We start from the raw sequence: 16,157 nt of genomic DNA on the forward strand, positions 1-16,157 counted from the left end.
GATTGATGTGGAGATACATATTCCTTTTTTTAAAGTTCAAAATAATTATTCTCATTGCAAGATAGTATTTATGAGGAAGACATTGAACACCCTCTCTGGGAAGAATGGTGCTGCTGATAGGAAATTATCTCTAAAAGATAATTACTATGAATCACGTAGTTTTATCTAGATTTATCTGTATTATATGTACTCATACAAAAAATAGATCTGTATCTCTAATTATCTAGGAGATGAATATGCAGGACAAATCTCTTGCATGGTCTCCCATCATCGTGCAGGAATTCCTTTCAAGTAGAAGAAATCAGATCTTAGACAAGTGTTGTACACTAGGATGACTCTGGACATGGTCCCATTTCTCTTCTTTTACAGCAGAAACAGCAATATATCCTTGCTTTACATGACTGACTGTTCTGTCAAAGGGCATGCATACCTAGGTGACACTTTTTCCTGTGGCAAAACTAATAAAAGAGGCAAGATACTGGAAAATGCCATCTGAAGATACCAAAATAAACCTATATGGAGAATACCTTCATTTCAGTCTTCCAGGGTGGCTAAAACTAAAATGAAGACGATAAGACAAATAGTTTTGTAGGTGCATATATATAATTATTTTGCAAAATCACTTTTTCAATTTTCTATGATACATAGGACAACACAGTTTTGATTAAAAGGAAATTTTATAGTTTTTGTCTCCAAGGACTAAGGATTGAAAAACAAAGATTAAGCCCTTTATTTTGCTTCATCTGAAAAGCTGATGGGAGTGGTGGAGATGCTGCAATTAATTTGTCTTTGTATATGGCATATGACATAAAAATAATCTGTTTTCATTATGATACATCTGTACTTTCCACTTGTTTTTACAAAATATTATACTTTACCATTTGAGGGCATGACACTGCTAGAGCTCATGACACATGATCTGCATTACAACTCATAATTTAATACTTATTTTAATGTAGTCTAACAGAACTGCAAATTTAACCAGAGAGCAGTAAGAACTATAATTTCCATCAGGTTCTCTGAAATGCTTCACAATGAAAACTGATGTCATCTGCAGGTTTTAAGGCAGTTAGATATTGGGTTTGTTACTTTAATAAGTTTCCAGAATGAAATCTTCTCTAAGGTGTCATACTTTGATCTTTATTTAACTTGTAATAATTCAATAAAGAACAAGTTTCCAATGTCCTTTTATAAAAGCAAAAACATTAATGTCTTACATAGGAGAATACTGAGCAGACAGTAAAACAGAGCACCATATTAGAAGATTGATCTAAAAAATATCACATTTGTATAGAACCTTAGTGAATTACCTTTATCATAGTATTATTAAATATTCTAAAATTGGTTGTCCTGAAAATTGTCATGCCCTGGGTTTGTTTATTCTGCAGAAAGAGCTAATTTCTTCTTTTAATTTGAAGTGAATAATATTTTACTTCCCAAGAATTCCCCGTGCTATGCAATCAGCAATCCCAAAAGGTGTTAGTAGGAACAATATATGTAGGAAAGTTCAGAACAGATGAATCACTGTCCAGATCACAGTGCAATATTTTCAGTATTTGTGGAAAGCCACAGTCTCACTTCAGTGCCTCATAATGTTATGATGATTATTCAGATGAAAAACACCTGAAAGACAACTCAGTCATTGGACACAACCAGTACAGCTTCATGAAAGGGAAGTCCAGCTTAATAAACCTGATTTCCCTTTATGATCCCTAGCTGATCAAGGGAAGGTGGTTGATGTGATCTTTTTGGATTTCAGCAAAGCTTTTGATAGTTACTCTCACAGGATCCTTCTGGAAAAAATATCCAACACACAGCTGGATAAACACATCATGTGATGGGATAGCAACTGGCTCACAGGTCAGACACAAAGAGTTAGAGTGAAAGGGGTGACATTGGACTGGGGTCCTGTCATTAGTGGGAATCCACAGGGCTCCATTCTCAACCTTGTGCTCTTCAGCATCTTCAGAAATGATTCAAAATGCAGGACTGGAAGGGATACTAAGTGAGTTTGCAGATGATACAAAACTGGGAGGATCTGTCAACTCCCAGAAAGGCCCTACAGAGAGACCTCAAAAAGTTAGAGAGGTGGGCAATGACAATCATAAGAAGTTCAACAAGGGCAAATGCAGGATTCTGCACCTGGGATGGGGCAACCCTGGATGTATGGACAGACTGGGGAGTGCGATGTTAGAAAGCAGAACTGTGGTAAAGGACCTGGGGGTTATGTCAATGACAAGTTGAACATGAGTCTGCAGTGCCCTGGCAGCCAGGAGGGCCAACCATATCCTGGGGGGCATCAGGAAAAACATCACCAGCCAAGCAAGGGAGAGGATTGTCCCACTCTGCTCTGCACCGGGGTGCCTCACTTTGGGTGTTGGGGACAGTTGGGTGCCACAATATAAAAAAGATATTAAGCTCTTAGAAAGCATTCAAAGGATGGCAGCAAAGCTGGTGAAGGGTCTTGACGAGTAGCCATATGAGGAGTAGCTGAGATCATCTGGCCTGCTCAGCCTGGAGGAGACTGAGGGGGCACCTCACTGCTGTCTATAACTTCCTTGTGGAGAGGAATAGGAGGGGCAGGACTGATCTCTTCTCTGTGGTGATCAGTGACAGAACAGGAGGAAGTGGCCTAAAATTGTGTCTGAGAAGGTTTACGTTGGACATCAGGAAAGCTTCTTCTCCCAGAGGGTGATTGGACACTGGAGCAGATTCCCCAGGGAAGTGGTCACAGCACCAAGCCTGACAGAGGTCAAGTAGCATTTGAACAATGCTTTCAGGCACAGGGTGTGATCCTTGGGGTATCCTGTGCAGGGCTAGGGGCTGGAAAAGGTGATTCTTTTGGGCGTCTTCCAACACAGCTTATTCTGTGATTCATTTTGGTATGAAAATATTGATGTTCAGTCCACAAATGAAGCCAGGAAACATACTCTAACAGAATCAACTATATACACAAAGAACAGAGCTTTGTAATTCTGCTAATTAGTGAAAAAAAAGAAGAAAATTCAAGCTTTGCAAAGCATTAGTGAAGGTATAAATCTCTGATTAAATATTTTTCTTACAGAAGACAATCACTTTTCCTAACATATGAATAAAAATCATGTCTTCAAATATATATATTTGAAATCTGCCTGAAAACCAGTTATCATCAATTTTGTGTCTTCTTTTTTCTTTTTTCTTCTTCCAGAATCTGGTAGTCTTTTTTTTGTGTGAATGTGATGAATAAAATATGTGTTTAGTGAAGGAGAAGCTGGATGCCCTACAGTGAGTGCTCAAAACATTAGCTTTCATAACTGAATTCTAGAATCTCCTGGAATAAATGTATTGTTAATTATTTCTTCAAAGTCAAGTCAAATTCACCTTCAAGTAAGAATAGTGCATGCCTCTCATTCTTAGCACTTACTACTATTCACAGCCAAGGAAAACTTTCTCTGAGGGCATCTGTGGGTTAGATCTCTTAAGACTGGTAACGATCAGATGAGAGGTCTTGATGCTAAGCCATTGTGCCAACAATGATAACCAATACTAGTGTTATTTTGAAAAGAAAAGCAGTTTTATTCAGATTGGAATTAAAAAACACCATTTAGATTGCTTAGGCTTATGTAATTTAATTTGTACTAGCCATTCACATTGTCTATGGTTTTGATTATTTGAGAGAGCATTTGAAATCAAGAGTATATATTTCAAGAGTATTTGAAATCTTGGGATTGAGTGTATTTTCAATTCTAATTTAGAAAATTGCTTCAGACATATTGCATTTCTGAATAAAAAGAAAGGTTCCTGCTTAACCTAGTAACATTTGCTTTTTTGGCCCTAATAGAGATCAAGGAAAAATAAAGAATTACACAAAAATGATCAAGTGGATACAAAGAAAAGATACAAAAATGATTGGAGGGCAGGAGCACTTCTGCTATGAGTAAAGGCTTAGAGTTGGGGTTGTTCAGCTACAGAACAGAAGGTTCCATGGAGACCTTATAGCACCTAAAGAGAGCTGGCAAAGGGCTTTTTACTGGGGCATGTAGTGGCAGGAAAAGGGGGAATGTCTTGAAGCTAAAAGTAGGTTTAGAATAGATATTGGGAAGAAATTCTTTACTGTGGTGACAACAAGGCACTGCAACAAGTTGCTCAGAGGAGTTGTAAATGCCCCATCCCTGAAGGTGTTCAATACTGGTCTGGATGTGCCTCGGTACAATCTGATCCAATGGAAGAAATCTCTGTCCATAGCAGGAGGGTTTGAACAGGATGATCTTTAAGGTCCTATTATACCCAAACTATTCTGTGATTCTATAAAAGAAAAAATAGAAGACTGACAGCTTATTTAAAAAAAAATTGACTAATTACCAGCTAACTATTTTTGAAATGTGGAATATCAATATTAAAAAGCAAGTCCTTCATAAGTATTTATAATAATTTAAGACTAGTATGTATTTGCTTTTTTTTTTTTTAAGAGAGCTTCAATTTTTCTTTTCAAATTGAACATGTATGGCACTTTTAATGTATTTTATTGAACATATTTATGTAAAAAAACAGAGATCTAGGTGTATATTAAGGAACAAAGAAGCAAAGACTTTCTTTGAAAAAAAGATGTTTTTCTGAATTAGGTAGAAACATATACCAGAAGATTTATTTGACAACATACCTTACCTCTGTATTGGGTGATTTGCCAAAGCTGGACTAGAATTTATCCAGATTTATGAACCAGGAAAATCAATTGCATTGATGTTTTGTGTAGATTTTAAAAATAATTTATCCTTCTGAAATAGCCATGTTAGGCTTGTATGTACTCATCCTAGACTGAACGCTAGTCAGTGCAAGCATTCTTGAAATTTAATTCTTGCCTTCCAGGTTTAGCTAAACCCCCTAAATGCAATCAGATGATAAGCACAGTATTAATGAGATTGACAATAAAATGTTCATCTCTGTCACACTTGCTACTCATGTATTTCTTAGTGCGTCTACTGACATAATCTAGGGAATTTCTTAGAGGAAAAAACCCCATAGAATCGCTTAATATAAATCTATGCATATAGTGTAAATCATATACTATACAGCTTCCCTGTGTGATGCATTAGAAGCACAGAGCTAACACTGAAGTCATATAGACTGGAGGAACTTTTATGTTATTGTCTAAAGTCAGGCAATATATGTTTATAGGAAATAACCAGAGGCAGTGGGAAGATGTCTACAACATTAATACAAACAGAATTAGAGAACTTAAAAAACCCCAAAACACCCCTAATTAAGAAACATATTAATTTCTCATTGTATTAGGAGTCTTCATTTTGTGTCTCTTCCATTGACTGCAGGTCATCCAGGACAGGCTGGAGATTACATTTACCCCCAGCTGATTAACCCAGTACATTTTGCATTTGTATCATCATGAACAGGACAGGTACATATGGAAGGTATGACAATCCTTGGAAACCATGCTGTAGTATTCTGCTATCTGCAAATTTCTCAGGGGGAGTTCTCCATATCATGAACAAAAATGTTGAAACTGAGGTCTGTTAAGATGCCTCTCTAAGAGAGAAATGCTGCTCTTGAGGTACCTGGGTTTGATACTGACATTGGTACTCAAGCAGAAAGCTTGCTTGGTGTGAGGCAATTTGAACAAGTAAGAATAAATTGGTCCCTTAGGTAATAGAGAATCCAAGTAGTGCTCATTTCAGTGAAAAGAGCCAGGAAAAAGAATAAAGGATATTTGTTGAGACAGAAAACCAGATGCAATTATCTATTTTTTACATAATTGTCATGTCAGATTTATAATTTTATACATTCCCTTTTTGACAAGAAGTTGCAATGACTAGCCACATTATTTTCTTACAGTGCTCAGAAGTAAACTGCCAGTTTCAGGACAGATCTTGTCACAACTGCCTGGAAAAGAAACACATTACCAACTACAGGACAAACGCATACTACCATAAGATTTTATATTTTTATGTGCATAAGGTGCAATCGAATTTCTTTTCACAACATAATGGTCACAGATTTAAACTTTTTGGCAGTTATAAGACAGTTTTTTTTTTGTTTTATTCTGTATATTCTACATGATCTCTCTTACAGAGAAATAATAATAAAAAAGGGTTTAAAGATCTCAAGAGAGGTTTGAGAACCTTTTGTTTTCTATAAAATTCAAAATTTTCAACAAATTAATGTTTGTAATATTGCCTGACCAAACTGGTAAAAAATAAATTGCTTTACTTGTTTTGTGATTTCCCCAGATATTCTGTGTCTCTAGTGAAGAGCTGAAGTGTCTTTTTCTGGGGAGTGGCACCAGTTGTGACCCAGTTGATTGTATGCACTCTGTACCTTCTCAGGTGGCCTTGCTTTATTGATTTGGTGTTTGAGAAGTCCAGACGCTAATGCTCTTAATGATCAGCCATTCTTTTTGACTTTTAGTAACAAGTATTCTCATGCAGTTAATATCAAACAGAACTTTGTGCTCTAAATCTGTTATTTCAAAATTACCATTTTTGAACTCCCCTAGTCTCAAATAAGTTGTACATTGTCTTCCTTTTTTACTGCCTATAATCTTTTCACCTACTTCTACGGCCCCATGGTGTAAAATATCATTTTGCCGATCTTCAGTTCCAGTGACAACTTTAATTTTGCTGATTTTAATGGGCTTTTCAAATACAATTCCATAGAAGTCTCCAGTAGAGGGGGCTTTGCCCCAGAAATACTCATCAATGCTGCTGTAAGCCTTGCTTGCCTCATAGTTTTCAAATACATTCATATTGGTGTGCAAGTTTGCAGGTGGGTTGTCAGGGATATCAAAGGATTCCTCTTCAAAATCATCATCCTTTAACTTATTTTCAGCTCCTTTGTAAGATGAGTAGTATCCCATGTGCTGGAAGAGAGATGGCTTAAAACGTATTACTTCCTTTTGAGCTAACAGCCCACGAAAGTGGATGAGCAACCAATCGCAAGGCATTTCTTGGTAAAACATCAATAGAAAATGGGCCAGGCGTGGTAGGTCATGGGAATGGTAAAGCTTTCCAATGTACCCCAGCTTGGAGAATTCCAACGTCACCCAGTAGGATCCTTCTCGTGAGGTAATTACTTTCTTAACAACAGTCAAAAAATTCTTTGAGCAGCGAACGTCATCTTCCAGCATCACATAATAGTCAGAAAGATTAGCACAAAAGTTTAGAAGGAAAGCATAATCTACATTTTGTTTTGATCGAAACTTCACACGGTCTTCGGGGTCATTGTAATTTCTCTTAAGGCCATCCAGTACAGGGTAGTAATCCTCAGGGACGTGAATAACTATTAATCTGCCCGCAATTATGTGATGTGCAAATTTCTGTGAAATATCCTGGACCATCCCTTCACACCAGGCTGAGTCAAAATCTGCCAGTTGTACTACCACTGCAATTTCTTTGAGTTCCTCATAGCTTGACTGTTCAAATATAGACTTGATGGTCTCAAGCAAGTAGTTTCCCTTTTTTCGCTTTACAGAGGATAGTCCAATTGTAAGATACCCTGTACAGAAGAAAATTCAAACAAGAGCTGAGTATCTGATATTGGAAGCAATTTTATCACAAAGATATTATGCTGTGTTTATATTAAATAAACCTCGCGAATGGTGAAGACTGAGAAATTGCCTATGTGAAGCTGCATGCAATAAAGGACCTTTATTGCCTTTTCATTAAGAGGTATGATATTGCAAGCAAATAGACATATGGAGACTACTGTGTTAAACATTCACTTGTTTACTGGCAGAAGTAGTGCATGGGGACAAATGCCAAAGCAGTGTGTACATTTATGCCTTGTAGACAAAGCCACATATACAATGATAAGGCTGTAAATTTGCCAAAAGAAAGGGGATTATGAGGGGATTATTCACACCATATTTTGAAAGCAAGGAACTACCAAATGCAGCATGTCTATCATTTTAAGACCGCTAAAAGTCTAGTTACATCTATGCATACTTTTACAGTTTTATGAATTTTTCATGGATAAAGATTTCTAGTGTGTTCAGTTTTAGGTGAATTTGTCTAGTTTTTCCTTGCTAGTAGTTTTTATTCTAACCCTTTTTCAGAACTCATCAAGTCCTGATAAAGCAACATTTACAGGGAACATTTTACAGGGAACACCCTGCAATTTAGACATTATTTTAAATTAGAAGTCAACTTCTCTCCTTTCTTTTGCAAATAATTTTAATCCTGTTACATTCTTTCTAGACAGAGATATAGCTTATAAAACAAGAAATTTAATTTCTGCTGTTTTGTAGCTGCTGCCATTGCATTTTTACCAGCATTCCAAATCAGGATTTTTCAGATATTTGTTAATATATCTCTATTTTTCTAACTACTGATGTAAAAAATGGTAAGACTTTGTAATTGACAGGGTGTACTTAAGTTGAACCTACCCCAGTGTTCTTAAAATATAGTAATTTGTAAAAGACTGCTCTGATAGTGATTCAGGGTTTCCCCTTGAGGCTTAAGTCTGCTCAAAATGAAGTGGTACAGTGAAGTACAACCCCCAGAAGTAATTTACACTGCATACAGACCCCCAATTCTTCAAATCTAATTTGAACAGACTTTTTAGCTTTCTACAATTCACACATTATTTTATTTTCCCTTCTGTGCTTGGACTTCAGAGCCTTGTTTATGTATGTGAAATGGTTGATTTGGAGCCCAAAGGACACCTGCCTAAAGTCTAGGTATGGCCATATTTCACTTTTAGAGGAAAATCTTGAACTATGTGTGAAGTAAGAATAACTAAAGAGTCCATCTGCAGATAGCTGGGGGAAGAATCCTCCTTTACTCTCCTAATAATAGCACAATTCAGCTCCCTTTTTAGCACAGCTAAAGGAGCAAGGAGGTCCATTTGCAGCTGCTGGAGTGGCAGAATTGTGGACCTGATGTGTGCATCCGTGTGATGCCAAGCATACTTAAGATTGGATTTACCCCTTATATGGAGATTGACAGTATGGTCTCAGAGGGTGGTTGCAGAATACCACCAGCATGTGCCTTTCTTCTGCTTTCTAAATCATCTTTCCTTTGTCTGGGAGGAGATCCATGGAATTATGCTCCCACAGACATCCAGGGGCTGCCTGCAGGACAAGTCAGGCAGTTGGTCAGAAGGTAATCAGGCTGTGGGGCAATTACTGCTAGGTCTGGACTAGAGGCCACTCAAGATTGGCCACTAACTCTCTTGAGACTATCACTGCTTAACTCAGCCCCTCTTGCATAGAAATATCACAGGGACTATATGGGTTTCACACCTTTTTTAATTACCTCATTTTGCAATATTCAAATTGCAGTTACTTACTTTTCCTTGGCAAAGGTGTTCCAGCTAGGTAACGATAGGAAATGTTTATAGATCCTGAGAAATTAGACAAATCTTTAAAACTGTGAACATAACGCTCTGGGTTGAGCTGGTGTGTGGCTGTTTCTCTGATTAATTGCTTGTCCCCTTCCTATTAGTGGGAAAACAAAAATAACAAAAAAGGGGGAGAGAGAGAGAAACACATTTGTGAATGCCAGTTAGAGAGGAAACATGGACAGGCAGGTTTCCAAGAATAACATTTTTCAGTTTCAGCTTTCATGAAAGTATGTAGATGTCACCTCATTTAAAACAAAAACAAACAACACCCCCCCCACCCCCCCAAACCAACAAGCATTACTGAATATCATACAGTTTGGTTACAGAAAATCTACCATAAACCTTCAGATTAGAGTAAAAGTAAAAGAAAAAGTACTTTGTATAAAATTCTGGAAAGGTAGCAAAAATTAAATTATTGGCCAAAAAATTCTGTGGTATTCAAAAGAGGGATAAGAAACTATCACTCAGCAACAGATAAGATAATTTTCATAGATGTAGAAACACAGAAGATTTTTTAAAAAATCTAGTGATTAAAAATAATCTACCAAAATTGCTACCAATGAAAGACAAGCCTAGATCCTGGCACCTGGCTTGTTTTGACATTTTTCTGAGAAGCTTTGACTCAGGTTTGCTTTCAGAGGAAATGCATGTGATCATGCAGACAGTTAAAGTTTCTCTGAATTTGGAGAACACTTTTTGATGTCATAGTCAAAAGGTACATTTATCACCACACCTCCTCTTCCTTCCTCCTTCTTCAACCCTTTCCCTCCAAGAGGCTTTCCTAGTCATAGTAAAGGCACAGAAGGGAAAGAGTGGCTTCATCAGTAGTGCCGTACTCATACGGTCACTTGGGCCTCAGGGAAAATTGTTCTTCAGCCCTTAAGAAAAGGGAAAATATCTAACAGGTCATGAAGACTGAATTTCAAAGCAAGAATGCTTATTTAATTTATCTGGTTTTGATTTTTGTCTGATGACAGGCACACGCATGAATGAGTTTCTTTCTTCTGATGTATGCAATATGTTATGCACTAAAACTTCAGGATCTGTCATTAAATGGGAGCATTGTGCAGTAATAGTACTGATGCTTACAGAAACAACCAGAGAAAGAGTAAACAGTGCTCATATTTAATGGCATAAATATTAAAAAATGTGTCAAAGTTATATTTTATAGCACAAATAAATCTTTCTGTAAACTGATCTTACATTCATTTATAGTTCATTGTCTTTCTTGCATAGAAGTAGTAAATAATCCACTTCTGGGCTTAGTAAAGATATTTGGCAGCCATCCAGGGGCATCTACCTGCACTGTTATGCTCTCTTGATCTTCAGTGTCTCTTGTGTAATTTCTCTCAAGTGCTTATGTGCCACTCTGCATTTACTCATAAATTATGAGAGGAAGTTTAATTATCAAGTTCAGGATTAAAATGTAACTTAATGATCTAGAAAGAAAATACACCGAAACTTCAGGAGATTTTCTATGAAAAAATGTCAGGTGGCAAAAAAAAAAGGCTGGTCCAAAAACTTCCTTTTTTAAAAACCCTTTCTTTAATATCTGAGAAGCAAACAAAACATTGTATCATGGGTTCCAGAATGGAGCACCAAAATTCCTTGTTTCGTAAGGTCTTGGAATGGAAACTTATTCTGCTGAAGTTTTGCTACATAAAATATTTAGAAATAGACAATGTCAGAAGAAAATGTTTTGATTTAATAAGCAAAATATCTAAACTGACCACAAAAATTTTCCTTTTTTCCCCCTCTTTAATAAATGCCTTTGTGGCTTACATTTCTTTTTAATAGCTGCTCTTTCATTCTTTTGTTGAATGATGGGCAAAACTGAAATCTGGATTATTTTCCAAAAGATTAAAATCTATTTCTTCTATCTCTGACTATGTAGAGGTCAGTGAAGTTGAGGAGCTTAATTAACTCTCCTTGGTTTTCTTCTCTAGGGTTTTCTAGAATGGTTTTGGCTTTCATCTGTTAACTAATATCTAACTTGCTCTCCAGTCTTTGCTGGTGCCTTAGGACGAAGTGCCAGTTTTCACCCTTTATGAAGACACCTTGCTCTATTAAGGATGCTGTGTCAACTACAATAGTGTAATTCTTTGCATAGTGCCCAAAATAGTGATTAGTATTCATAGGAGAGTGCAGAACACATGCTGCACTTACAATTCACTTACAACTCTGAATAGGTAAAAGACTCCCTTGTGTATATTGTGATATCTGGTATATTTTAGATTAGTATGTCTTCAAAATGCTTGATCAAATGCAGTTCATACATTGCAGATTAAGCACCTTAAACTACTTTTCTAATACACATGTATCAGCACTGCAAAAATGCATAACCTTCACCCAATATACTTTAGCTATTTTGCCACATGGACCCTTACTTTCCATTTCTTCAGCAAACGCCCTGGAGAAAACAGTGGAAGGATTCTCTGGATATGTGAGACTCTTTGAGAAAGTTTCTTTTCTCCCTTCTTAAGGTTTACCAAAATGAATGTAATTTTAATACTCTAAGTTTTTGAAAAAGACCACTTGTATTTCATCTGGTGCCAGAGACACCAGCACCACACAGCCTGCTGCCTGCCACTGGGAGGAGGAACTCCAGGTCAGTTGTTTTCCCTCTACCAGTTACCTTAATCCAGCAGAAGATTGGCTGCAGTACAGAGAGCTTTTGGGGCTCTGAGGACTTTCAGATTTTCATTCCCTGAGGGAAACTGGCTAGCCTGCTGTGCTCAAAAGCTTTTCCCAAGTATATTTCTCTTCACCACAAACAGTGAAATTGCTCATCTTTTACCTCAGCAGAGAAAATACACCAGACATGGTGTGTTTGGAGCTGTCAGACAGGGTCAGGAAGTTTGAGAATAAAACTAAATAAATAAGCTGAAAAGTCAACATCCTAACACACTTGAAAAACACTTGATGGACCATAAAGGTATCAAGAGACCTGGGAAGAACTCTCAGGAGACTTGGCAAGAGACTTGGCTGAGAGCTGCATGAATGCAAACATGCCAGAACTGTGATGAGAGAAGCAATGAAAGACAGTAAATTTATAAAAGGGGGGTGTGGGGGGGTGGTGGGCAGGGAAAGAGAAATTAAGAATAAGACATGGAGCCATCTGGGGAGCTGGAAAATAGGACAGGACTAGATTTCAAAAACAAGCCAAGAGGAACACCATTAGCAGTGATAATAAAAGCACTTTCAGAAACATCTGGGGCACTTTGAAGCAATTAGTGAACAGAGAAGAAATGTTAGGGAAAATGCCACTAGGAAAAAAAGTGATAAGCCAGGTCAAATTTAATCATAACCAAGAAATGTTAAATAAATAAAAAACTGTAAAGCCTTTGTGTTAGACAAAGAAATATGTCTGTAATGGAGAACATGCTACAAGAATGGGCTATCATTTCAATGGCTGAAAAAGGTGCTAGCATAATATTAATATTTTAAATCTTTAAAGTACTGTTATAAGTAACTATAATTATAATATTTTAAATTAAAATAATTATGACTGTATATATGGTTCTGATAAATTATGTAAGGATTTTACTATTTGTGTATTACACTTTTTGATGTACTATTATCTTTCTTTTCAGATGCAAATGAGATCAGAATTCACCATTCAAAATACTGGAAGACCCACACTGTTCCTATTTATTTCAAGATAAAGACAGACTATCTAGTCATACCATAATGTAACAAATTCTGTTTAGTCATTTCACTATTTGCAAGATTCAATTTTCAATCATTATGTTTTTTACTGGGCCCAGTCCAATCTCCAAAAAAATGGAAATTCAATCCATTAATCAAGTCTCCAGGGCTCACTTGGCATTCAGCACTGAAACACCTCTAGGTTACACATAAGCTGTAGAGTTATGCTATGCTGTCAGTAGCTTATTTGTTGAAATTCCTAACATAAATATTTCCACAATTTTTTTCAAAATCAAAAACTTACATTAGGTTTCATTTGTCTAATTTTAATGCTGTAGCACTGAACCCATCAGAATAAAATCTGAGTTACAAAAAGTAGGAAAAACACAAAATAAACTCACTAAAATGAAATTATTTATGCAAGGTGCTTAAAGTAGATAGAATGGGTGCAAATTTTTTTAAATAATTTTATTTCTATAATAGCATTTAATAAAGTATTCAGAGGTGAGATTTGCAGTATATACTGAAAAACAAGCTCCCAGCTCACACAAATAGTTCAGATGTTGCTTATCCTCAACAATTTACCATTATACTAGGGGTGTTTTACTGTTGTGTTGTTCCAGGATCACTTCTTCACAACTTACCAAAACATAACTATCCTCAATGTACAAGTTCATGAACAGCAAGCAAACAACAAGGATTCCTAAGAACGACACTGCTGATCGTTTCCGCAAGCATCTCATTTTATCAAAATATTTCAAGTTGTGTCTCGTGAAGAACTGCATACGGTAGTGTCACCTATGAATAAAACCATAGTATTACAAGAATGCTCCACCTGATAAGCATGGCAACAACTAAACTTACCTTCAGATGTTATCAAATCCCTTCAAACATACATAGACTGAACTTTCAGGCAGAATTATTTTCTCTTAATCATTGTCATCTTGAGGTTTAATATACAATTTTAACTATAAACTAAGCTGCCTTCTTTTTTTTTGGTGTCAGTAAAGAAAAAACACATAGCCACTGTCATACCCATTTTAAAGTGGGCTTGTGATGGATGTCACTGTGGTAGGAGTGCATCAACAGTTTAATTTGATATGCTTAACTGTCAGATCCCAGCTTGGTGGCTAGAGATGATGCTGGGCATTGCTCCCCCATGTGTCTGTGTCTCCTCTCAATGACAGGCCAGGTCAACAGGCAAGGAGGAAATTACTGTGTTACTCAGTGTTGTTACCAATAGAAGAATTCTGTACATCAGGCACAAATAAGGTACCTTCTCTGAAGCAAAAAAGCACTAGCACTGCATAACATCCCTTAGTATGACATCTGCATCCTAGTGCAGAGGCCCAAGGCCAAGTGGAGGCATTATTTCCGTCTTCAGAAGAAAGGTGGGTGTCTACCTTAAACCAGACACATCTAAGCAGAGTATTGGGAAATCCTTACCAACCCAATTAGTAAATCAAATAAGGGTGACACAGAGATCATGAAGCCCCTCAGTATTTCTGGTCAAGATCAAGAAAGAGGACTGTCTAGTCATATCATAATGCTGCATATTCATTTTAGTAATTTTACTCTGGAAAACAAGATGAATACTGTTCTTGTCTGCTAAATTGTAAGCTAACCTCTGTAGGACTGTATGTGTTTGAAAAAGATTTGGCCCTAAATTAAAGATCTCACTGCCCAAACCCTGAGGGATTATTAGCAAAACACCAGACTATGAACTTATTATTTATGTATTATGTTCTTACTCATATTTTGATTCTTTTCCACAGCAATTTATGATTTTTCAATTGAATTTTATGCATAGAAGTTAAATACAAATAAAGAATTTAAAGCTAGCCTGTGTGAAGCAGTAAAATCCACTACACATGCAATGGTTAAACCCTGCACTTAAAAGCCTTCATTTTTGAAAGTGTACATCTACACTGATACAAAATAGGACATATTAGGAGTTCCATAAATGATTTGTCATGTCACATACAAAATTTTCTGTCCTAATAACAAAAACCTACCAAGCATAAAATCCAATGTATATTTGTTTTGCCAAACTGAATAAACACATTTAACAATATAAAATATGAATCCATTTGACTCTAGAGAACCAGGAGGTAAGTACATAAAATATTTGTAATGCAATTAGTAATTGCAAGGAATCTATAGATTTGAAATGAACTGGAGTAAATGGAGGCTGATTGTGCACAGAATGTTTTTATATTCACTATGTTGAGAATAAAACCAATTTACAGATTGCATGAAGAAAAAAAAGGAAACAGTAACAATATACATTTTTGTCTGTCTTTATTTAGGGTGGGTTGAATTACAAAAACCTGATTATTTTGAAGGTGAAAACTCTAGTGTAGATATTTTTTTAAGTTACATCAAAGATTTCATTTTTCTTAATATCTAAGGACATTGGAAATAAACCTGAGGAAGGAGGTGCTGGGGACATGAATGCCTAAAACCACAAAGCCTCCCTGTACCCCTGCAACTCACTGTGACAGCACAGTGGTTGGTAGTTGTCTGAGGATTCCAGCAAGCTTTTGTGGAAATGAGAGGTTGCCCCTGTTTAAGAAAAGACTGTGTTACACATACAATTTGGATTTCATTTTTATTTAATTCTCTTTTTTGGCCCCCTTCTCCCCTGCCCCCTCCCTTCTTCTTCTCACAGTACAATTACTGATTTTCGAAACACTACACTCTTTTAAAAACCAATCAGAGGATCACTGGATGGTTTAAATACTGACATTTCTCATATTAGTGGCATTAACTATCCTGACTATTGAAAATACAGTTAGTCTGGGTTAGGGTTCTTGCAGTCATTGTCAGCATATCACATTTCCCTTGGGTTTAAAAAAATGAACAAACAAACAAACAAACAAACAAAAAAAACCTTGGAAATAAAGAAATAAATGTGGTTTTCTCAGTCACAGGATGAATGTATGTGACATATTTGCTGGCTGGACTGTGGTGTTACACAGCGCCTCCATCTTTGCCCTGAGCCACCTGTCTGAAGTCCCCAAGGGTGAGGATGTGGCTTAGAACTGTATTTCCTGGACATACTGTATTAGATCATTCCTGTGTTGGGTTAGGAATAAGTATAGAGGGGATTACACAGGTAAAGCGAGAGGAGCTGTCATGACTAAAACTGATGTACACAGAGAGGAGGGCACAGC

The 16,157-nt window shown here is 36.6% G+C and overlaps 1 protein-coding gene across 2 annotated transcripts in view; it reads right to left on the minus strand.

Annotated features, from left to right (window-relative positions):
- Window positions 1-584: 584 nt before the first annotated feature.
- MGAT4C (MGAT4 family member C) overlaps window positions 585-16,157 on the minus strand; it is a 323,729-nt gene continuing 308,156 nt past the window's right edge. For both annotated transcript variants that reach the window (XM_077783549.1, XM_077783548.1), the window contains 3 exons: window positions 13,626-13,779; window positions 9,280-9,427; window positions 585-7,485 (listed from right to left, as the gene is read on the minus strand). In XM_077783549.1, the coding sequence (XP_077639675.1) occupies window positions 6,329-7,485; window positions 9,280-9,427; window positions 13,626-13,766 (1,446 nt within the window). In that variant the 5' untranslated portion in view covers window positions 13,767-13,779 and the 3' untranslated portion in view covers window positions 585-6,328. The remainder of the gene's footprint in view (window positions 7,486-9,279; window positions 9,428-13,625; window positions 13,780-16,157) is intronic.

The sequence above is a fragment of the Lonchura striata genome, chromosome 5, assembly GCF_046129695.1.
Source record: "Lonchura striata isolate bLonStr1 chromosome 5, bLonStr1.mat, whole genome shotgun sequence".
Lineage (NCBI taxonomy): Eukaryota > Metazoa > Chordata > Aves > Passeriformes > Estrildidae > Lonchura > Lonchura striata.